General features: G+C 52.0%; 1 protein-coding gene across 1 annotated transcript in view; it reads left to right on the top strand.

The window, feature by feature from the left end:
- Window positions 1-336: 336 nt before the first annotated feature.
- LRRC38 (leucine rich repeat containing 38) overlaps window positions 337-24,869 on the top strand; it is a 33,704-nt gene continuing 9,171 nt past the window's right edge. Inside the window, exons 1-2 of the mRNA XM_007463195.1 lie at window positions 337-528; window positions 619-1,495. Of these exons, the coding sequence (XP_007463257.1) occupies window positions 337-528; window positions 619-1,495 (1,069 nt within the window). The remainder of the gene's footprint in view (window positions 529-618; window positions 1,496-24,869) is intronic.

Genomic DNA, 24,869 nt, shown 5'->3' with positions numbered 1-24,869 from the left:
GGTTAGATTAGCAGCAGATCCGCGCCCAGGTGGCTGCCAGCTCCCCGACAAACTCAGGGCCAGCGTGGAAACTGCTGACTGGCCCCTGGCTTTCCTTCGGGCCACAGCGGGCGCCCTGGCAGCGCCCACTGGTTGACCCCGCCTGCCTCACGGAGATGGGTTAAGTGCCGGTGGAGGAAAGGTGGAAGGAAGACCAGCCACCCTGGAGCTCCTTGGAGCCCTCTGGAGCCCCGCCCAACCCCGGATCAACAGCCCCTGGCGCGGCCCGCGAGAGCCCGCCGGGAATGCCCTGGCGCAGAGCCAGAGGGACCCAGGTCGCGCTCCCTTTTGCAAGGGATGGCGCGGGGAGCGCGCTTTGGCACCAGGCGGGCGCGGGGGTGCGGGGCGCACGACCGTGACACGCCCTCTGAAATCCACTGGGGCTGGGGGCGCTTAGTCACTGAACTTGGTCGTCGAGTGTTCCGCGCCAAGTCCGCGAGACAGGTCTTATTGCCCGGTGTCGGAAATAAGCTGCCCGGGCGGGGCCGCGTTTGGGACGGCCACTCCGCCACCCCTGCCGCTCCCGCCTCTCTCCGGGATTTTCCAGCGGGTTAATTTCCTGTTCGGGTAAATCCTTAGCGAGTCCCTCGGCCCTCCCTCCCCGGAGCTGCCCCCTCCGCCCGAGCCTCCCGGGCTTCCCTTGTCGGTCCGCGCTGCGCTCCAACGCCCCCGCGCGCCCTGGCGCAAGCCCTCCCTGCCCCGGCAGCCCTCCGGCTCCCAGCGCCTGGTCTCCGGGACCCCGCGCGCCGCCCCGCGCCAGGGCTCGGCCCCAGAGCCGCGTCTGCGTCGCCGCCGCTCGCGCGGGTCCCGGCTATGCGGCCCCGCGCCGCGCCCCGCGCCCCCGCCGGCGCCGGCGCCGCGCTGGGGCTCTGCAGCCTCCTGCTTCTGCTCCCGCCAGGACCCGCGTGCCCCGCGGGCTGCGCCTGCACCGATCCGCACACCGTGGACTGCCGCGACCGCGGGCTGCCCAGCGTGCCCGACCCCTTCCCCCTGGACGTGCGCAAGCTTCTGGTGGCCGGTAACCGCATCCAGCACATCCCCGAGGGCTTCTTCATCTTCTACGGCGACCTGGTCTACCTGGACTTCAGGAACAACTCTCTGCGCTCTCTAGAGGAGGGCACGTTCAGCGGCTCGGCCAAGCTCGCCTTCCTCGACCTCAGCTACAACAACCTGACCCAGCTGGGCGCCGGCGCCTTCCGCTCGGCCGGGAGGCTGGTCAAGCTGAGCCTGGCCAACAACAATCTGGCGGGCGTGCACGAGGCCGCCTTCGAAACCCTGGAGTCGCTGCAGGTGCTGGAGCTCAACGACAACAACCTGCGCAGCCTCAACGTGGCCGCCCTGGCTGCGCTGCCTGCGCTGCGCACCCTGCGCCTGGACGGGAACCCCTGGCTCTGCGACTGCGACTTCGCCCACCTCTTCTCCTGGATCCAGGAGAACGTGTCCAAGCTGCCCAAAGGTGAGCCTGCCGGCCGGACCGGGACACGGGAAGGAGTGAGGCAGAGCGCGGGGAGAGGCCGACAAGGCCCGGGAGCCTAGGGCAGGACCTCACGGTGAGCCTGGAAGGGGAGGCCTGGGCGCCCACGGCCACTGCCCTGGATGAGAGTTGCTCCCGGTGTAACCCTCCCAGGTTCCCAGTCCGAACTTTTCCTCGGACTCTGCTAAGCAAGGGGAGTGGGGAGGGACACATCTGGAATTCTCTGGAGATTCTGGGCCTTGTTGCCCTGCTTTCCCCCCTGTTTCTCCCATAGTGTTTGGGACCTGGATTTCCGAGATCATCCTGTGGGGCTTTGGGTCCTAGCACTGGTGGGTGTGGGTTATTTCTGGGCCCCTCCTAAGTGGAAGACACCCTACTCTGTGGGTAGCATTTCAGCACCCATCTCACTACACTGAACATGGAGAGAGAGCCCGCCAGTTCTAAGAGCTCTCCAAGGGCTTCTGTAACCTGAGTAGGTCTTCGTTTCTCAGCTCCCAGTTTGCTCTTCTGTCTAAAAGGAGTGAGGAATATTCCTGGTGAGGAAAAGCAACAGCTTGCTAAGAGCTGGAAATGCAGTAAAGATTTGCCATTCAGTAGCTTTTCAGCCCAGACGTGAAATTGCTGAACAAAATCTTGTGGGCTGGGGCACACTTTGCTTGCCTGGTGCACTTTTCTGACAGTGACATGGACATACGTCCCCACCTGGCAGACAGGAACATAAGGGCACAGCAGGTAAGAGACCCTGTGAAGGCCAGTGGGAAGGAAGCAAAGGTAGAGCTCAGAGGAGGGGACCCCAGCATCCATAAGGATGAGCCCCATGACAGGGAGCAGGTGAAATGCCCTTAGTTTCAGTGGATTCCAGGCTTCCACTGGTGAGCATGTGAGCGTGGGTCCCAGCAGCGACCTCTCAGAGCCAGACTCCACCTCTCACCTTGACCCCGAGGGTTTGTCAGAACAGGAACCAGAGCTGAAAGACCCACAGTATAAAAGGTGACATAGATGTGGATTTTTCATGGGTAAATATATATTTTTTCCATTTATTGAGAATTCAAAAATGCTGCTCATCTGTGTCCGGAATTCCTGTGCTCGCTTATTCATTCTGTACTGTCACTAAGCACAAATCCCAGGCATTAGGGGCTGTCACTTCTCTGCAGACACGGGCCCCTGAGCTGGTACTTTAAGCCCAGGCTGGCTCTCCCACAGGAGCAAGTCCTAAAAAGATCTGACCTGCAAGGTACAGAGTCGCCTAACTTTAAACTTTGTCTTCACTCACTCCCCAGACCCTCCCCACCAGAAGACAGGAAGGTCCAGATGCAGACTTCACTGTTGAACAGCGGTTCCCCTTGGTTCTGATGGCATCTGCCTTTGCTTCTTGGTAGAGTTGGCATCATGAACCCCAGCTGTCAGTTGAGGTGCTATCATTGGCTTCCACCATCATTCACTCGAGGGCTAGGGGTGACGGGTCAGGAGCTGTGGATTTCAGTCTCAGTTCTGCCGTGGATGGCTGTGACCTTGACCAGGACAGGTATCCTGTCCGGGCTTCGGTTTCTTCATCTTTACAGTGGTTTGGTTGACCTCTGAGGCCTCTACAGAGCCCTGGATTGGAAGGTATACACTGGAGTCCTGGCTTAAAAACTGGGTGACTCTGGGAAAGTTCTTTGACCCTCCTCTTCCTCCTGTGTGAAATTGGGACACAGTGATGCTGACCAATCCAGAGCAAAGAATATAAAATGTTATCCTTCCTACTGTCTGTAATGTAGGAAAGCAAAGAGCCACCAGATGAGGATGTGTGGCTGGGGGTAAGGATGGACGGGTCCAGAGCAAGGAACAGTGTCCAGGCCCTGGGGAAGGGTTGGTCTCATTCAGTGGGGGAGACGATGGAGACAGCAGCAGGGCAGCATGGGGGCTTCCGGCATCTCCTGGGGTGAAGCCCCGAGAGCAGCTCTGACCTCACTGCCCATGTTCTGTGGCCAGAGCAGTGTCCCGAGCTCTGTGAACCGGAAGTGGGGCGGTTGTGAAGCACCTAGCCCAGGCCTTGACGTGGGAGAGCTGAGCTCCCATGTAGACTTAGATTATGACCCTAGATAAGTCCCTGACCTTCTTTGTGCCTCCGTTTCCCTGCCTCTGACTTCAGACTGAAGATCAAAATCCCACAGCGTGTTTGCAGCGAGGGTTGTGCGAAGTCAGCTCTGTCGAGGGTGTGGTAATCTTAGCAAGGAGTAGGTGATCTAGGTGATCGCTAGGTGTCAGTCACCCCCTTCCCTCCTCCTCCTGCATTTGGGCCTCTCATATTTTCACAGGTGCAGCAGGCAAGGGGGCCAAGTGCCCAGACTCTGGCACAGAGCTGCTTGGCTCAAATCCTGCCTCTACCTCTTACTAGTTGGGAGGATTGAAAGGATATTATCTATAAAGTACTTAGAACAGTGCCTGATGCACAGTAAGTACTAATAAGCATTAGTGCTGTTACTATTAGCCCGTTTTCTCTGGAAGGCCCAGAGAGGTGATGCGAGTGACTTGCCCAAGGTCACACAGAGAGTTAGAAGCAGCTGGGAGTGCACCAGGGCCTCCTGGCTCCCCGCCCCCCACCCCTGGCCATGCTGACTACCCACTTCCCACCAAGGAAAGCCAGGCACCATGGGGCACAAGCTCCAAGGCTTTCTAGGCAGGCACCCAGGGGAGGGAATTCAGAGGAAGGAGCAGAGGGGACCCACCCTCATTGTCTTTCCTTCACCTCCCCTGTCCTTCCTCCCCCAGAGAAGCAAATTGAACAAGTGACCTTGAGCAAGTGACCTTGACTAGCTCTGACAGCACAAAAAATGTGATCAGGGCTTCCCTGGTGGTACAGTGGTTGAGAATCCGCCTGCCGATGCAGGGGACACGGGTTTGTGCCCCGGTCCGGGAAGATCCCACATGCCGCGGAGCGGCTGGGCCCGTGAGCCATGGCTGCTGGGCCTGCGCGTCCGGAGCCTGTGCTCCGCAATGGGAGAGGCCACAACAGTGAGAGGCCCGCGTACTGCAAAAAAAAAAAAATGTGATCGTCTGCCAGTGAGCCTCCTTGCTGATGGGAACGCTCAGTCACCTGTCAAGGGCAGCTGGTCCCCTCTGTGCAGGCTCCTCAGGGCTCAATGGGGAAGCGGGGCACGGAGGCATCTGGATCTGAGGACTCAGGGGGAGCCGGCCTGCTGGTGCTGGGTCTGAAGGAAGAGAGCAAGGGGACGCCTGCCAGAATGCCCACTGGCCAACTTAGCAACAGCAAGCAAGCAAACAAACCCCAAACAAGAAAACAAACAAAACTCCAGGATGCCTAATTCACTCTGAATTTCAGATCAACGAGGCATAATATTTTAGTATAAGTATGTCCCGTGCCATGTTGGGATATTCTCACACACAGGATTACTTGTTCTTCTGAGATTCACGTCACTGGCCGTCCTGTGTTTTACCTGGTGGCCCTACCTTATGGTGGCAGTTTGTGGTTTACAAGTGCCGTCTCTTTTAATACAATACCTGTGCCTGGCAAGTACCTTTACCCAAAACTTACCCAACAAGAAGCAAACGAGGTGCAAAGGTCACATCGTTAGTGACTGAGAAGAGCTGGCACTCAGGAGTGTCTGACCCCACTCCTAAAGCTTTCTGGAGGGTGAGAATAGCCCCAGCACTGTCCTACCATCCCCGACTCTCATGGGTGACAGCTGACCTTCCAGTCCCAGATTCTGCACCTAGTCTGGTGGTTCTCCCAGTAGACAGTAGGTCCTGGGCCAAGTGGGACAGTATACCATCAAGGGAACAGTGACCATCCCTCTTTCAGTAGAAGGGCTCCAGACCTGGAAGCAAGAGACCTGGGAAATTGCTCAAGTGACCAGCAGGATAGAGAGGGAGAGATGGGGAAGGTGTGGGGAGACAGGGAAGCATCAGTACCTTCTCAGCAGACAGTGATCTTTAAAAAGCCCTCCAGTCCCTCCCATTGCCTTCCCTTTACAGCAGCCCAGTGAGGTGGGTAGGGAATGAAAACACACGGGTGATGAGAAACCTGTGTGCTAATCACTTAGGGAGCTTGTTTGACATGCAGATTCCTGGGGCCCCAGACCTACTGAATGTGTGCCTGGGGGGGGGTGAGGCCCTGGGATCTGCATTTTAATTCCCCCCACCCCCTGAAAGGGGCTTGCAGTGCACACTCACTAAAGGTTGAAAACTGTGCTGGAGGGGGATGTCATTTTGCTGCAGCTGTGGAAATGCTGTGTGACGTTATACGACTTTCCTATCTCTCTGTGTCTCAGATTTTTCTTTGGTAAACAAAGGAGTATGGGTAGGAGGATTTTAAGGTTCCTTCCAACTCTAAAGTTCTATGGTTTCAAGGGAAAGGGAAGACTGTCTGTGTCTTAAAGTTTGGGAAGTTGAGACCTGGGGAGACCAGGTCCCTCCAGAGACCCCTCTGCTGGAATCCAGGTGGCCGTAGTCTCTGTGTGGTGGGGAGGGGGCAGATCACTCAAGCAGCCCGGGGCTCTGGGCTCACAGGACGTCTCACGTGTCCCAGCCTTGAGCCTGGAGCCTCAGGCCGGAAAGGCCACTGGGTATGAGGAACCATAGCCGGCAGGCAAGGGGCTGTCTCTGTGCTCAGAGGTGCATGGAGCCAGCAGGCTTCCCCGGGGACACAGACCACACCAATCCCTGAGAGTGTATTATGGGAGAAGCCCAAGCAGGAGCTGGGGCCTGGGGGGTGAGGGGTGCCGAATAGTGAGGCACCTTCTGTCACCTCCCTTTGCAGCCGTGGCTTCATGTGGCCTGCAGGACACAGCCCACAGCCGCAGGGGAGAGATCTGAGCTGCAGCTGGGACCTTGACAAGGGAGGTTGTGGGGAGGCAAGGGCTGGGAGAAGTGGAGACTGGGGAAAAATTAAACACGGCTGCATGTCATGCCTTGAGTCCTTGAGGGTGGGTGCCTTGTACCCACCCTGGCCCCTTGGGTGGGTACAAGCCTCCGAGACAAGGTCCACTGTAGTGCCTGGAGCACCCGGGCATTCTGTGGCTCAGCCCCTGCAGGGTGGACCCTGCAGGCAGAGTCCTGTTGAGGAGGGGGTTCATGACAAGTGGGGTGCTCACCAGTCATATCACTAACCCTGCCTGCTCTAGCAGGCCAGACTCTCGGCCTTCTGGGGGAGCCCGCCCCCCATCTCCCAGTAACTCCACCTCCCTTTCCTGATGTCAGATGCCGTGAGGGCCTGGTTTGGTCAGATGAGTGGGGACTTGCTGTCATACTGACAAAAGAAACAGTAATTCAGCCAAAGGGACACAAGCTGATGTTTGCCCGGAGGTCGCACAGGTCCTTTTCTCCCAGGTGACTCCAAGGTGACTCGTTTTCTTTGAAAATAAAAGCATTTTATTTTTCTGATTATAAAATAACAGATCCTTTGTAGACTTGGGAAATGTAGATAAATATCATGAAGAGAATAAAAACCACGCAGAATCCCACTGCTACGAAAGTTTTACTGTGTTTAGTTCTGGTTTTATTCTTATGCACATATAAATATTTTAAACAAATTGATATTATACTATATATCTTATTACTGACTCTTTTCCTCTTACTGAGTTGTGAGAGTTACCTGTCATTATAGCTCTTTGAAAATTTAACATTTTATGGTCATGTAAGAGGTCATTTTATGTCCAGTCATTGAACCTGTCTCCTGTTGTTAGAAATGTGCATTGTTGGTTTTTTTTTCTGTTTTGTATATACACGGTGCTGAACTGAACATCCTCATTCATGTAAATTTGTGGACATCTCCGGTTATTTCTTTGGGGTGGATTCTTTGTGGTGGAATCACCAGGTCAGAGTCTGTGGTTATTTTAAACCTCTGGATACATTTTTGCCTAATTGCACCCCAGACAGCAGGCTCTGTTGGCAAATAGAAAGTACCTGTCTCACCGTGCCTCTCCCAGGTTTATGTATTATTATTATTATTATTTTATTTTATTTTATTTTTTTGCGGTACACGGGCCTCTCACCGTTGTGGCCTCTCCTGTTGCGGAGCACAGGCTCCGGACGCGCAGGCTCAGCGGCCATGACTCACGGGCCCAGCCACTCCGTGGCATGTGGGATCTTCCCGGACCGGGACATGAACCCGCGTCCCCTACATCGGCAGGCGGACTCTCAACCACTGCGCCACCAGGGAAGCCCTGTATTTTTATTTTTAAACATGCTTTCCAATTTAATAGACAGAACAATGACATCCTCTTATTGCTATAATTTGCATGATTTGCTCGCCAGCGGAGTGGACCGCTCCCTTGCGTTTATACACTTAAGAGAACCATGTTCCTGGCAGAGGTTGATTGAGGTCTTGCTCGCTCTTGCAAGGGGCCTCCTCCTGCGGTTGACAGGCCTGTACATGTCCTGGTGTCATAGGCTCATGTGTTTTTAACTTGTGTCTTAATTAGAGTTGATTCCCCCACGTTACCTTTCTCACCATCCCCAGTGTCCCAGCCGGGTGTCAGCTTTTACAACACCACAACCTGGAGTCCGGGGGAGAGTCAACTGCAAACATGACCTGAGACAGCCCTGCCCTGTCTCTCTTCTCCCTGGAGAGCCCCACCCAGTCCCACTACTCTGTCCCAAACGTTGGATCTTTCTGGAAATGTCACCTTCATCCTGCTGCTCTTTCAGTTAACTCAGAGGGCGACCTCATTGCCGGGCTAGTGGACAGAGGACCCGCCTTCCTTCCCAGCTAGGACAGCCGCGGGGGAGCACAGGCAGTTGGGGATTTGCTCTGGAGAGGCCAGTGTCACTGTTACCTGAAGCTGACAGGCTGCCATCTGACTCAGATACCCAAAGGCTTAGGCCTTTCAGCCAAGTGGCCGTCCAATGCCCGCTGTCCCAGAATCCTGTGGTCTCCGAGGTAGCTGGGAGTGAGGTGCTTGGCAGGCCCTGTCACCTTCGGGCTGGCAGTGTGATGATGGCCCAGAACGGCCTCCTCGTGGGTGGGTTGTCGTGAGGACCGGAATTGGGTGTGTTCACGGTTATGTGAGCCAAACCGTATCCTGAACTTGGTCACTGTAGGATAACAGCAGAGTGTGTCAGTCCAGTCCTGGGAGTGTCCTGGGCTCCTGCCCTCGGGTCTTTGCCCAAACGGTGCCAGCCAGGTCCCCGATTCTTCCCTCCCGCCCTTCCCCACCTCTGCTTCTCTACCTTTCTGGGTTTTACTTGGCCTTCCAGCCTCCAACCCTCTGGGCCTCAAGGCTGGGTTGGGAGTCTGGCCTGTGTGACCTCATTGGATGCTGTGTTATCTCTATGGCCACTACTTGAGCTTGCCAGTTCACAGGTCTGGCCTGTTTTGAGGACACAAACTGTGTCTTTTTCTCCTTGAGTCCCCAGCAGCTGGTGCAGTATATGGCATGTTTGGAAACCTTTTGATGGCTTCCATTGATTGCACTTAGAACAAGCCAGCTCCCTCCTATGTCCCACGAGGCTCCATCCCCACACCAGCCATGGTGGCCTTCCTCTGTCCCATGAACACGCCAGGTGCCAGTGACCAACCAGGACCTCCTAACTTACGGCTCCCTCTCCTGCTAAGACGTTTCCCAACCCAAATGGCTGCATCTTCCTCATCATCACATCCCCAGGAGATGTCCCCTCCTCAGAGAGGCCTTCCCTGACCACCACGCCCAAGTAGTCCTGTCCCCACCCTCTCATCATTGTCATACCCTCTCATCGTTGTCATATCTGCTTGTTGTGTCTGTGGCATCTCACTCACTGAGTCCACATTATCTCGTTCACAAGTCTTGTCCCTCTAGAAACAGGAGCTCCAGATCAGCATGTTCCCTGCTGTGTCCCTAGCGCCTGGGGCCATGCCCAGCGTAGAAGGGGCAGTAGGCATGTGTGAGTGAGTGGATGAATGCACACTCCCGAGGGCTGTGTCACAAGGGCCACTGGGGGGACAGGCCAACATCACTGGCCTTGGCTTTTGTCCCCACCAAATACCCCCTCTCCGACTTTGGTCAGCCAAGGATATCCAGATCACCTTTTAGCAAAGACAGAGCCCAGAGTGGGGGTTCTCTGAGCTCCTTCAGCAGATTCTGTGTGATCCTGGTCAAATCCTGAGGCTCAGGCTCTCCACTGCGAAGGCAGGAGGGAGCCAGCTGTGCCTGCCCCATCTGTTGGAGCAGTGCTGGCAAGACGGCGGGGCGGCCATTCATTCTGGGAGTCTGTTAGCCTCTGCTCTGCGAGGTGCAGTGAGAATGGCTGGTGGGGGGAATTCAGGACACTGAGGCCGCCGATCTCAGTTTACCCCGATGAATCGGAAACCAGCTGCCTCTGACATAAGCAAACAGAAGGGTGTCTTGTAAGCATGTGGGTGTCACCAGGAACCCAAGTCCTGAACAGTCAGCCTCCGGGAGCTCGTGGCTGAGACCCGAGAGGCTGCAGGGAACACAGCGCCTCCTTTTTTCACCCTCTGCTTCTCACACTTTTTTTACCCCCCTTCATATACTGATGGGCTTTCTGTATTTTTCCATCCATGTGGCCAAAAATACGCTGCTCCGTTCATGAGACCAGCTGAGGCTGGGCGAGACTGTACTGTCTTGGTCCCAATTTCCAGGTCCGGGGAGGAGGCTCTGGCGGGCAGAGCTTAGGGATGGGGGCTGGGCAGGCCATGCACTAGACATCCAGCTAGGCAGCCGCGACCGTGGCCGAGCTTCCAGTGAACTGTCTGACGGCAGATGAATCCCCCGACATTCCTGGGCCCTGGTGTTCCCTCTGTCAAATGCAGGTGATAGCATCTGCCCTTTGACCTCGAGTGATGTCATGTGAAGATGCCCAGAGTGCAGCTTCCTCCAGCACTGCACATAGAAGCTGTTCTTTTCTTCCTTATCCAATTCATAGAAATGTGCAAACAGGCTTACAAATCCCACTGGATTTAAGCCTTTCCTGTCAAATCCCAGATGTCTACAATCCACGGAGACAGGCATTATCTGTGTGTTCACAGCCCATCCTCCCAGTGGCTCTCAGCCTGGCCCCTCTGCTTCAGAGGCTGCCCATCAAGGAGCCCCCGGGTGCCTCATCTCTTCCATCCTCTGGGCTGGTCATGGGATAAATGCCAAGGGCAGGAGTCAGGACCTTGAGGGAGCTGCGGGTCACTCAGGATCCAGAGAGCTAGGAATCGGGGTCCCTGTCCCCACTTCCTTGTTAGCCAGCAGTCGACCTGTGTCATGTCCTCCTTCTCAGTTGCTCTAGATCATGAGTGGTGACCCCAGACGCCCCTGGGGGCTGTAGGTGGGAGTCATCAGAGAGGGAGGGGCAGGAGGGGAACCACATGCACATGAGAAACAACTTAGGGCACCGCGCTGGCCGGATCCCCCGGAACACGGTGGTGGCTGCATTCCTCTCCCCAGCCACCCGCTTTAGACCCTGGGGCTAGATGACCTCGAAGGCCTCTTCTGTCTCTGACTTTGGCTTGGTCTGTGCCCTCCCCAGCCAACCTCCTCCAGGTCGCGGGATGAGAGGGTCTGGAAGCCGCTCGCCCCCAGCTCCCAGCACACGTTTCCTGGGTGGGTTCCCTTGGCATATAGGCCCCATCACCCCGGTATCTTTCAAATCAGTTGGTGCAAAAGTATGTTCCTCTCTTCTCCCTCGTCATGTGAAGAAAAGGCCCTCCCCTCACATTATTAGAAAGAATGGCATTGCTTTTGCACAAGACATCAACGAGATGATGTCCCTTTTTAAACATAACCAACATAAATGATCGTCTGCATCAGAAATGAAGATGCCACATGGTCCCGTTGAGGGGCTGAGAGCTTAGAGCTGACAGTCAGGACACCCTGGACCTGCTGCCACCTCCTTGACCTGGGCAGGTCACCTGACTTGTCTGGGCTGTGGCTCCCTCATCTGATACCCCGAGGTTTATTTGAAAGATCAGGGAAATACTGATGTCAAAGAGCTTTAGAAGAAACTGGGGGCATGCAGAATAACTGTCTTTTTTTTTTTTAATATATATAAGCTTAAATTATCACAAGAATTTAATGCTTAGGGGAGATTTTTCTTTTTTAATTAATTAATTTATTTTTGGCTGTGTTGGGTCTTCGTTTCTGTGAGAGGGCTTTCTCTAGCTGCGGCAAGCAGGGTCCACTTTTCATCGTGGTGCGCGGGCCTCTCGCTATCGCGGCCTCTCTTGTTGCGGAGCGCAGGCTCCAGACACGCAGGCTCGGTAGTTGTGGCTCATGGGCCCAGCCGCTCCGCAGCATGTGGGATCTTCCCAGACCAGGGCTGGAACCCGTGTCCCCTGCATCAGCAGGCGGACTCTCGACCACTGTGCCAGCAGGGAAGCCCCAGAATAACTGTCTTGAAGGGTGAAGTTTTATACTCACAGATCTCTAGAAATAGAAAGAGAGGAAGCCATGCAGGCCCACACAGGGAAGCGTTAGGGGTGGTCAGGAGACAGAAGGAATGAAAGGAAAGACAGGTGAGAGCCTTTATTGTGGTTTTTGCAGGAAGGAATGGGCACGGCAGGGTAAGCAGAGGAGGCAGGTTAAGGGTTGGCTAGTTTGAATAATTTCAGGAGGCTCTGGCTAAAAGGGCGATCCTTAGCTGTCTAGTACCTGGCCCTGTGGTGATTTAGGGCAGGGAGATAGTGTCTCGGACTGCAAGAACCTGATAAAAGGAGGTGGGTGCGGTATGGGCTTGGTTTGGTAGCTTTGCATATCAAGGGTGTGCTCACTGGTGAGGGTTTACTGTCTCTAGGAACTGGCCAACCCCGGGAGGGACAGTCCATCCCCGGTGGCAAGGCCCCAAGATGCCAAAGCTATATAAAATATAGAATGTAAAAATCATGATTGATACAAGGGTCATTGCAGATATAATTGAGTAGGATGAGATCATTAGGGTGGGCCCTAATCCAGTATGACTGGTGTCCTTATAAAAAAGAGGAGGTTTGAACACAGATGGACGCAGAATAAAACACGAGATGAAGGTGAAGGTTGAGCTCAGTGATGCCTCTACAAGCCAAGGAACGCCAAAAATTGTCAACAAACCACCAGTTGCTAGGAGAGAGGAAGCAGCCTCTCTTTCACAGCCCTCAGAAGGAACCAGCCCTGCCCACACCTTGATCTCAGACCTCTAGACTTCAGAACTATGAGACAATACATTTCTGTTGTAAAGCCCCCAGTCTGTGGTGCTGTGTTACGGCAGCCCTGGGAAGATACTGCAGGCGATAATGATAAACACCGTCCTTGCCAGAGGCAGGGGGATGGATTCGGTAGCCTCCAAAATGGCATCCAGCCCTTGGATTTTATGATGTCAAGAACCAATTGCTTCACTTCCTTTGCGTGTGGGAAAATAAGGTTCTAAAGGAACAAATCGGGCTCTTGTTTATGTGGTTGAGGGTTGTCCCTGCTTTCTGCCCTGAGCAGGCTTCTCCCATTGGCTCCATTTATTGCATGTCTACTGTGTTCCAGGCACTGAGCTAAGCACTCTAGGGCAGCACCACCCAGTAGAAATAGAATTCAAAGCACGTCTAGAATTTTAAATTTGCTAGTAGCCACATTTAAGTAAATCAAACGAGTAGGTGAAATGAATTTCAGTATTTTATTTAATCCAGCACATCCAAAATGTTATTCTTTCAACTTATCAATAGAAAACTCATTCATGAGATATTTTTCCATTCTTTGTTTCGTACAAAGTCTTCAAAATCTGGGTGTGTTTTATACTTACAGCACATCTAAGTCCAGACTGGCTGTGATCAAGTTCTCAACATGTGGCTGGTGGCTACTGTAGTGGACAGTGTAGCTCTAAGTCTATGAGTGTCTTCCAAAGAGGTCAGTGCCAGGCGCACCCCATTTTACAGGTGAGAACTCCAAGGCACAGACAGGTTAATGTAACTTGGCCAAGGTCACCAGCCAAGAAGTGATAGAGGGAGGGATGAGCCAGGGTCTTTGTCACCAACCATTGCATGGCTTCTTAAATATCATGTCAGAACCAGGTCCTTTATCCGCAAGCCCACCCTCTCAGGTCCACAGCTCCTGCTTTAGGTGCAGAACCAAACTTAGTGAGTCTTGCCAACTCAGAACCTTGACTTGGAGGAAATCAAAGCTGACGAACATATTAGTGGAAACCAGAGTAGACTAAACGCCTGTTGAAAGCAAGTTCAGCTCCTACTTTCTGCTCTTCTGAGAGCTTTATCTGGAACAATGACCCCTCCTTGCTTGCCAGAAAGATATCAAGTCACGTCCTTCCTCTGCTCAGAACTCTTCAGTAACTCCCATGTCACTGAGATTAGAAGCCAAGGTTCTTCCAGGGGCTTATAAGCAGCCTCCCACGCCCATGACCTGACCTCCTCCTTTCTTTCTGGCCTAATTTCCTACTACTCCCCTTTCATTCACTCTGATCCAGGCACCCAGACCCCTTATTGTTCCCCAAACACACCAGGCATATTTCACCCCAGGGCCTTTGCACTTGCTGCTCCCTCCACCTGGAACACCCTTTCCTGATGTCAACATGACTTTCTCCCTCATTCCTTTTAGCCGCTTGCTCAAATACCATTTTCTCACCAAGCCTTGCGTCCCAGCCCCACTGAATCCTGCGACCCGCCGCTTCCAGCTCGCCTTCCCTCCGCACTTTGCTTCTCTTTCTCCATAACACCTGTCACCATCTGCTGCATAATACATATTACTGATTTACTCATGGTCTGTCTGGTTCCCCTCACTAAATTGTAGTCACAAATGATTTTTTCACTGTTTTTACCCCAGAGCTGGCCTATATTAGGTGCTCAATGTGTATTTGTTGACTGAATGAATGACTCAGTGATGGATGCTAACACAAGGCAAAGGGGGGAAGAGCAGAGAGGAGGTGGCCTCCAGGACCACCCCCCTCGCTTAGAGAAAGCAGTTTGGTAAACTAACTCTCAGCAAAGTGGTAGTGACTTGAGGGCTAACCAGGAATAAATGCAATAAAGGCAGAAGGAAGGGACCACTGCTCACTATGGAGGCACAGTCTGTGTAGAATTTCAGATGCGGGGAGGCCTGGAGGGAAGGTCGGAGCCCCCAGGCCTCACCAAACTGCAGCTTGTAAGCAGTTACCTGGGTTTCCTGTCTGTTGGAAATTGCCAGAGACTCTTTGTATTTGGAGAATAAGACCATATTGGCATAGGAAAATGGATGTTTAACTAAGGACAGATGTGGAAGGACATAGCCCCCGTCTCCTGATGTCTGAGGAGCTGTCACTGAATGTGAGCAACTTGTTTTGGCCTCCGAAGATGGACCCATGGTTACGAACTACAAGGACACTGATTGTGACACTCTATGAGGAGGGACGGCCAGCTGTTGGGCTCCACAAATGGCCCCGAATTATTCTGATCTGTTTCCATCCTTACACCTCCTCTCTGACTCTGACCTTCCTCCCTCTTATAAGGACCCTTGTGACTACATTGGAGCCACCTGGACAGTCCATACCCTGAACTTAATCATATCTTCAAAGGTAACATTTTCTCAGATTCCAGGAATTAGGACGTGGTCACTGGGGGGCATTTTTCTGTCACCACAGGGAAGTAACTTCACTCCCTCAGGCCGGTTTCTCCACCTGTGAAAGGAGAGGGTCAGATAACGGTGCACCCTCTCCACCTGCACGGGTTGTTTCTAACGACCACCCCCCCAAACGCCTCACCCTGAAGTCACTTCCCAACAGCCCACAACTCTGGCCCCAGTGACAGCGGTTGCCACAGTGCCAGGACCCGCTGAAAACTGCAGGGTGAAGGTGTCTGCCACCAGGATCCTGGGGCTCCCCCTGGTCCCCGCTGCCAGAGGAAGCATAAATCTAAAAAAAAAAAAAAACCAGCCTGGTTCCTGACTTCCCAGAAAAATCAGAATTGCTGTGTTGGTAAATTGTTTCGGAGCCATCCGAGGCATAGAGAGAGCTTTATGGGTTGAGAGGGAAGTGCCAGCACTCGTGGGAAGACGTCCTGGAGTGGTTGTCACGAGCAGCACAGATGGGGCAGCCACCAGGTCACTCCAGAGAGAGGCAGGTAAGTGAAGTCCAACCAATGACCCATATGTGAGTGAGCCTGACCAAGACTGAGGACGCCATGGTGTCACGGAGAGAGGATGGGCTGTGGTGACAGCCAGGCCTGCCCTTAAGTCCAGACCCTCCCAGACAACTTGTATGACTTCAGATGAGTCACACAGCTTCTTAGAGCCCCGGTCTCTGCATCTAAAACCTACCCCACATTTGCACCCACGTTCGTAGCGGCATTATTCACAATAGCCAAAAGGTGAGAGCAACACAAGTGTCCGTCGATGGATGAATGATAAACAAAATGTGGTCCATCCATACAACAGAATATTATTCAGCCTTAAAAGGAGAGAAATTCCGACACACACTACAACATGGATGAACCTGAGAACATGATGCTAAGTGAAAGGGGCCAGTCATAAAAGGACAAATACTGTATGATCCCACTTATCTGAGGCACCTTGGAAGAGGCAAATTCATAGACACAGAACTGTGCTTGCCAGGGTCTGGGAGGAGGGAAGAATGGAGGATTAGTGTTTAATGGGAACAGGGATTTAGTTTTGCAGTATGAAATGAGCTCTAGAGATGGATGGTGGTGATAGTGGCACAACAATGTGAATGTACTTTATGCCACAGAACTGCACACTTAAAAATGGTTAAGATGGCAAATTTTACCACAAAATTTAAATTAGAAAAATGGGACTACAAACAAAATACTCCAAAGCGGGCATCCCAGCCTCGGCATTATGGGCATTATGGGCTGGCTAATTCTTTGCCTTGGGGGGTCACCCTGGCACTGTTGGGTGTTTAGTAACATCCCTTCTTCTGCCCAGTAGCACCCCACCTAGTGTGAGAACCAAAGATATCTCCAGACATCGTCAAATGCCCACTGGGGGGCAAAATCACCCCCAGATGAGAACCACTCTTCAAAAGGGCTGTGGAGAAAGAGGATTAAATGACACGGTAATGGTGAAATACTTATTATAGTTCCTGGCAAATGATGAGTTTCAATAGATATGACTTCCCCATAGAACATCATCTCCACAGTGAAATCTGAGGGGCCCCACTTAACACACACACCCCTCCTCACGCCCAGGACCGCTTCTTCCAGCTGGCCAGTGAGCCCACTGACAGAGATTAACTTGGGACACTGGGTGCTCAGAGGGGCAGGTCTAAGCGGGGAGGCCCGGTGGGTGTCTCTGAGCAGTATGGAGCATCAATCACCATGAGTAGTGGGAGGTACCAGGCTCACGAGGCCAGTCTTAGACTTCCTCATGCTGGCCTTGCTGGAAGGTTCTAACCAGTTCATCAGTTATAATAACTAGACACAGGTTGGTATCCTCAGCCCAGGGCCCAACTTGTAACAAATGTCTGTAATGGATGATGGAGGTGGCAGCATTGGTGGTGATGGTGGTAGAAATACTGGAGGTGGGCATCAGGGTGGAGATGGCAGACGTGGGGAGGTGGGCATCAGGGTGGAGATGGCGGATGTGGGGAGGTGGGCATCAGGGTGGAGATGGCGGACATGGGGAGGTGGCATCAGGGTGGAGATGGTGGACGTGGGGAGGTGGCATCAGGGTGGAGGTGGAGGACGTGGGGGAGTGGGCATCATTTTGGAAATGGTGGACTTGGCCAAGGTGGGCATCACGGCAGAGATGGTGGGTGTAGTAATGGTGGTGGTCAAGATGATGGCAGTGGTGGTGATAGTGGAGATGCTTGCAAGCTTCCCAGAGAATAAAAGTGTAAGCTGTCAGGATCATCTCTGCTCATTTCTTACCCGGGGAGGACAGTCTGAGAAAACCGCACTGTGAGTCAGTCAGTTTTCCATGCTTGTGTGTGTGACTAATGTCCTGAGGTTCGGGGTGGGAGTCCGGCTGGAGTGGAGGACAGCAGACACAAGTCTCAACCCTTGGTGCAGGATCCACTCTTCCGTGCTGCCCCTTCTACAGTCCATGCTCTGCGGAGCCAGAACCAAGCAGGAGCCCTTGACCCAAAACTGCAGATGCGTCTTCCTCTAGTAGAAATCAGCCGATTACTTAATCAGATGAAGTGTCTGCCGGCTGATACAGTGAGGAGAAGTGGGAAGTTTCCCCTTCGTGGTGATACTTAATGAAAGTGGTGGTAGGGAGCAAAGGTCAGCACTGTGAAACATGAGAGCTGGTGTTCCCCGGCATCGTGCTCCCCAGAAGCATGAGCAAGCCCTGCCTGCCATCTGCGATGCCCCCTCGTGCAGTCTTCCCGTGTAACATGAAGTGGCTGCAGCAGGGGCCATAGCACATGCAACTCCAGGTGCTTGTCGTGAGCTAAGAACCTGATGCCTCAAAAGAGTACTAAACGGGGAGTCAGGAGACCTGGGTTCTGTCCAGACTCCATGTGACCTTAGACAAGTTGCCTAACTTCTCTGGGCCTCTCATCTGTAAAGTAAAGGAGAGAGGTTGGGGAGGGGTATTAGCTGTCCAAGGCACCTTCAAGTCTAACTTTGTATGATGCTGTGACGTCAGGAGGCTGAAAGTCTGGCTGTGCATGTAAAAGAACCAAAGCTGCTGCCTTTCCCTGGTCCTTTGGGTTTGGGTTCTGGAAAGCTGGCAGGGAGGGCCTGGCTGGGCGTTTCACCAGCCCAGGCTGAGCCCTCTTACTCCAATGAGCAGCAGAGGACAGTGGAAGAGGCTGGGGAACTCTGGCCAAGAGCAATGGGACCGACAGCAGTGGCCCTGGACAATGTCCTTCCTCCCGCGTGTGGCACAGGTAACCCCCTTCCCTGGGAGCTGTAGCTCCAGCAGTGAGCTGGGTGGAGGGGATCAGCCCGACTCTCTCCCCAGTGTTTCTTGTCACCGGGGCCTTCTCATACATTGGTAAGCCTTGCGAAGCTCTTGGCACAAGTCTTGGGCAGGCACTTTACAGAAAAACAGCTCCAAGTGGGTGGTGAGCACACCATACAATGGTCAGCTCTCCTGCTGATCAGAGAAATGCAGATTCAATCACCAGTGTGCACTTTTATGGCTTATCAGGTTGGCAAAGATGAAAAAGTGACAAAATCCATTGTGGGCGTGAGTTCAGGGGCTCTCACACACCCTCCAACTTGGCAGAATGTGTCTTGGGGAAATAATTTAAAATGTGTACGCGGTACTTATAGCAGCTTTGCTTCTAGTAAGAAAAAAAACTGGAAACATTCAGGGATTGGGCAAGTAAATCATGGCTCATCTGCACAATAAAATACCCTGTAGCCATTACAAATGATGTTTGATAATTATATTGGTGGAATGAAAGGTATTCCCAGAATGGTTTTCCACCAGAGTGGCGGGGCGTATTTCTACTCTGGGGATTTATGTACACGCACACACAGAAGAAAAGAATCTAGCGAGGTGTAAGCCAGTGTGTTAAACGTGTATTTGTGAGTTCATTTTTCCCCACGCTTCTTTTTGTTTACTTCTATTATTTCAGTGTATACAGAGGCTTTGCAATAATAAGTGGAATTAGGAAAGCAAAAATATATTTTTAATGACAAAGAGCGCTTAGGAGAGCCTGTCATTAGGCAGTTCCCGAGAGGCCAGATCAGGGGAAAGGCCCCAAGAGAGGCTCTGGCTGCAGGCCTGTTTGTCGGCACATGGGCGAGAGATAAATCTTACTCTGCCTCCTGCTGTGTCACCATCTATTTCGGGAGAGTGGCAGCAATTCACGGTCTCTGGCTCAGGTGTCAGCTGCTGGGGAGAAGTCATCAGTCAAGGGCAGAGGACCAGGAAGGGCGGCAGCAGGCAGGGAGCCAAGCCACCCTGCACAAGGAATGGCCCATCTCTTCGGAGTGTGCCTGGTGGAAATGAAAGAGGTGGTTCTGAAGCGAAGGAGCAGTGAACCACATTCCGCCTGGACCCAAACGAGCCAGAGCCCACTTTGTTTTAGTGGAAGGTCAATCTGTGTTAGAGGAAGACCCCTAACAAGACAGAAGGTGGGAACTCAGCTTCCCATCAGTCGTGCCTGTTCCCTGAGTTGTCTCCCTAGGAGGGGAGATGGGTTGCACAGAATCAATTGCACTTACTCCAGAGCCTGGAACCGCCAAACACGTGGTTTTGTGGGACAGCAGGGCAGAGTGAGATGATTTGTGACTGTGGAACAGGGGCTGACCTGACTCTGTTTTCATATAATCCATTGGTTAATTGGGCCTCTTGACTGTAAACAACAGAAGCCAACTCTGGTTAATGTAAGCAAGAAAAGGACTCATTGCAGGTATGTCAGGTAATTCACAGAACTGAAGAGAAAGCTGGGGAAGCAGGCTCAGAAAAGAATGAGGCAGCCCTGGGAGTCTGGAAAGCAAAAACCGGTTGAGGAGTTCTGCAGGGCGGGGCTGCTGGATTGAACGGGCTCTGGCCATACTTTCTGGTCAGTCCACTCAAGATTCAGTGTATTGGGACAGAGAGACGCTGGTGAGGGGCCACGCATTTGAAGAAAGTCTCACTAAGACGTACCCACGGGGTGAGAGGTGATTGCCCAAAATGAAATCTGGGAGCAGACTCCAAATGAGGGGAGATGGAGGTGAGAAGCTGAAGGATGACAAATGACTGTTATACGTAAGACACCTGGACTGGGTTGAATTGCATCCTTCAAAGGGATATGTCCAAGCCCTAATGCCTGGAACCTATGAAGGTGACCTTATTTGGAAAAAGAGTCTGTCCATATAACTGAGTTAAGGATCTCGAGGTGAGATCATCCTGGATTTAGGATGGGCCCCAAATCCAATGACAGGTGTCCTTGTAAGAGGAAGAGAGAGATGTGAAAGAGATACAGAGCAGAAAGCCACATGACGACAGAGGCAGAGATCAGAGTGATGCTGCCACAAGCCAAGGAATGCCACGAGCCACCAGGAGCTGGAAGAGGCCAGGAAGGATTCTCCCCTCGAGCCCTCAGAGGGAGCCTGGCCCTCTGGCACTTTAATTTTGGACTTCCGGCCTCAGCAACTACGAGAGAACGAATTTGTCTTAAGCCACCTGGTTTGTGATAATTTGTTACTGCAGTCCTAGGAAATACGACAACACCCAGACCCTTTAGAATGACCTCTCCCCGCGGAGTACTCTGGGCTTGGACCACCACTGGAGGTGACGTGGGTTCCAAACGGGGTCTACAAGATTCCTGTGCAGCTTTGGCTTAAGTCTGTGACTCACTGGGTCTCAGTATCCCCACAATAACTTGTGCAAGCATTTTTAAGACAATAGGAGAGGGTAATGGCTAACAGCATAGGCTCTGGAGTCAGACCGCCTGACTCCAAATCCTGGCTCCATCATTTCTCGGCTGGAGAACCAGAAGCAGGTAACAGAAGTAGGATTCAGTTTCTTTGTCTGCTGACCGGGGTCACTATAGTACTAGCCACAGAGCTTGTTTTATGGATTAGAGGAGTGTAGCCAGTGCAATGCTTAGAAGACTATCCAGCATGTGGTAAGGCTGCAGGGGGTTAGCTGATTTGCCCTCACTGTTTGCAGAGCTACTTTGTTCTGCTCCATCTGTGTCCAAAGAGCGGTGAATGTTTCCACCTCCCAAGAGGGAAAAGCATGGGAGAAATGCAGCTCCTAGTGAGCTGCAAGGTATATGGCGATGAATTTAAGGTTAAGGACTTCTGTCCTGCAAGGGAGGGACCTGTGCTTGCCCAGCACCATCAGCCATTAGGTGGGATGGACTGTCTGTTTGGGGAGGTGGTCTAGGAACCCCTCTGTGGCCACGCAGCTAAGCCACACTCTCCAATCCTGTCTTTATTCATACATCATTCAAAAATACTTTTGAAAGTTCTAGGTACTGGGAATACAGCAGGGAACAAAACCAAAAGCCCGACCTCCCAGAGCTGACAATTGAGTGGAGAGGGGCAGGGAAGCAGGAAATAAACAGATAGATACACATATACCATGTCAGGTGGTCCCATAGAGAAAAATAAAGCCAGGTACAGGGGATGGGGAGTGATCATGGGGCTGGGGAGAGCATCTCTGATAAAGTGACATCTGAGCAGAGACCTTAAGGAAGTGGAGTGAGCCAGGCAGAGGGAACAGGTGCAAAGGCCCTGAGGTAGGCCTGTGCATGGGGTGTCTGAGGAATGGCAAGCAAGGTGGAGTGAGGGGTTTGCGGGAACAGTGGTAGGGATCGTGGATTTCACTTTGGGAAATATGAGGAGCCTTAGTGGCGGTGGTGGTGGGAGGTGTTGAGCAGGAGAATGATGGGATATAAGTTTTTCTGTAAAAGACTCATTCTGGCTGCTGAAGGGAGAATTGGGGCAGCCAGTAGGGTAGACACAGGAAGACAGCACAGGCTCCTGCAGTTTTATCAGTAACAAAACTGATGTTCTCACTTATTTCCTCTGAGTTCTGTGTCTCTCAATCATTCAGTTCTAAACTCAGGGCGGGAACTGAGTTGTCTATTGAACCCACCAGCTATTACTAGTATTATTTCAGAAATCATGTGTAATAAATAGGAAGAGGTCTCTGCATCTCGGATGCACTTCACTGAAGACGACAGAGAAATCACAAAAGTTGATAGCTCCCAACATTTTTGCCACTAAAGAATCTATTGTATTAATGTTTCCAGACCCCGAGTTTGAAAGATTTTGTCTACCAAATTGCATGTTTGAGTAAATAGCCCCTGCGGCCTTCTCACAAACAAGTGACTGATTGGCCTTTTGACAACTAGTCCTTGCTTACAGAACCTCAGCCCACCTGCAGGACCCCGGCTGGGAACCATGCACGAGGACCCTTCTCACCCAGATATTTCTGAGTTGTTTTAGATTTTTCCAGTTTTCCTGATGTTCGTGTGCTGTGTGCCAGGCCCTGAGCTGGCAGCTGTGCCTGCAGACGTGAGAGACACAGGCCGCCCCGTGGAGGAGTTGACTTTTGTGGAGGAGGTGTGGGGGGCCAGGAAGGGAGGGGTCTGATTCAGGGGAAGGGGGAGCACAGGAAGCATTCAGGGCAGGCTTCCCAGAGGAGGTGTTTCCTGGGTTGAGTTTTGAACAGGAGTTGGCAAACTTTCTATTAAGGGCTGGATAGTAAATATTTTAGGCCTTGTGAGCCATAGAATCTCTTACAACTACTCAAACTTGCCATTGTAGCTCGAAAGCAGCCTTAGCTAATGTGTAAACCAGGGGGTCTGGCTGTGTTCTAATAAGACTTTATTTACAAATACATGTGGGAGAGGGAAGGAAGGGCGATTTGGGCCTGGAGCTGTAGTTTGCAGCTGTACCTCTGGTCTTGAAGAATAAGGAAACGGTCCCCGGGCTCTTGTTCCAGGTGGGATAGAGAGTACGGAATATGATGATGCTTCCCAAATGTGGCCCTTTATCAGTGGTCATTTTTTTCCAGGCAAAATGAGAGCAATGAGGGCACTGTGGTGAGTGTTTTTTAAGGCCAATGTATTAACTGATTTGCTGTTATCCTGCCTTTCTTAACTTCAGTGGTGTACCAATGTTCTCTCTTTTATAAAATGATGATGGCATGTGTGTGTTTAATGTCCTGAGAAGAATTATCAGCTGCAGCCCTGTGTCAGTCTCCTCTATTTCTTATTTTTATTTATTTATTTATTTATTTATTTTTTGCGGTACGCGGGCCTCTCACTGTTGTGGCCTCTCCCATTGCAGAGCACAGGCTCCGGACGCGCAGCCTCAGCGGCCATGGCTCATGGGCCTATCCGCTCCGCGGCACGTGGGATCTTCCTGGACCGGGGCACGAACCCGTGTCCCCTGCATCGGCAGGCGGACTCAACCACTGCGCCACCAGGGAAGCCCTATTTCTTATTTAAAAAATTTTTTTTACCATTATGTAAAAGTCAAAAGCCTGAGATCATAGCTGTAGACTCTAGGCTTCCGAGATATCTTAGTCACAGGCGGATGGTCTTACCCTAAACTTATGCCCATGCCTTGCAGTCCCTGGCTGTCTCTGAGATGCAGGACAAGCAGAAACCCACTGCCCCAGGGGGTTACAAACTCACATGCCTGCACACGGGCCAGCAGGTGACATGAATGAGTGAGCATGTGTCCTGTCTCATTAGGGCAGCCTGACAGTTGTCTCCATGTGACAACATTGCCTTATCTGCTGATTTGAATGTTTTTTTAGATTCTTAAGATAAAAGACCACTATTGTTGCTTTGACAAAAAAAAAAAATCTTTTGCAATCTGAGCCTGGCTCAGGGTTGCCATCCTTTAATCTCTTAATCCAGATTCTCAGATCCTGGCAATGATGCTCCATCGACTCCACACGCAGCCACTGGACATCGGCCAGTGGCAGCCATTTGGGAAGATATTGTATTTGGGAGGCGCTATTCTAGCCCAGGAGGGAGCCTCTAATGTCATTCTCACTCACACTTCCAGATTCCATCCGGACCTCTTGCTTGCAATGCCTTTCTCATTCCTCCCCAGTAATCCCCTGAACTCAAAGGTATGTGTTCATTCCATAAATATGGATGAGTATTACCAGACCTTCCACACACCCCGGCTCTTCGCTCTCTGAATTTGTAAAGCCCAAAGTCGATTCTCAATCATATATTGTCTTCCTTCCCCATCGCTTGATGTATTTTAGCTTGGGCCCCTCTGTCAGATTATAAACTTCCTGAGGCTGAGGATGTCACTTTCTTCAGCGTTACAGACCACATAGAGTGACGGGAAAAACACAGGCTTTGGAGTAAAACAAAGCGAGAGGATAGTTTGAATTCGGGCTTCCCTATTTAACAGTACGTGAATTGCCAAAGATTTCTGAGACCCGCTTCCTCAGCTATGAATTGAGGATAATGCCGCTCACCTCCCAGATGGAGGTCAGCTATAAATGACGTGTGTTAAGGGGTGCACTGCATCAGAACAAAACAGGTGCTCAATAAATGCTACCCACCCCCTGCACACACATTCTTCCCAGTTTAGAGCGTGGATGAAGGTGCAGGAAGTGGTAGGTGAATGATACTGGATTGGGAGATATGCCTAGTCTTCCTTTTCAGAAATCTGCCCAGTGTGCCTCTGGGTCTCCCCCAGGGTTTCTCAGCCCTGTTTTCTACCCAGGTTTGACTTATGTGGGACCAACCTTTTGCAACATGTCTGCTAATCCTTGATGAAATGCCCCATGCAGGCTGTTTAGGAGACTATGGCCTTCATTTAAAAAGAAGGAGCAGGCCAATAAACACATGAAAGGATGCGGGATATCACTAGTCAGTAGAGAAATGCAAATCAAAACCACCAAGAAAATGAATGCTACTTTACTTCCATGAGGATGGCCATTTTTTTTTAATGTAAAATAACATGTGTGGGCAAGGATATAGAGAAATTGGAACCCTTGTGCACTGTTTTTGTTTTTTTTTAAATATTTAGTTATTCATTTTTATTTATTTGGTTGTGCCGGGTCTTACTTGTGGCAGGCGGGCTCCCTAGTTG

This window comes from Lipotes vexillifer, unplaced genomic scaffold (assembly GCF_000442215.2).
Source record: "Lipotes vexillifer unplaced genomic scaffold, Lipotes_vexillifer_v1.1 scaffold109, whole genome shotgun sequence".
NCBI lineage: Eukaryota > Metazoa > Chordata > Mammalia > Artiodactyla > Lipotidae > Lipotes > Lipotes vexillifer.
This window is presented reverse-complemented; position numbering and strand designations above follow the sequence as displayed.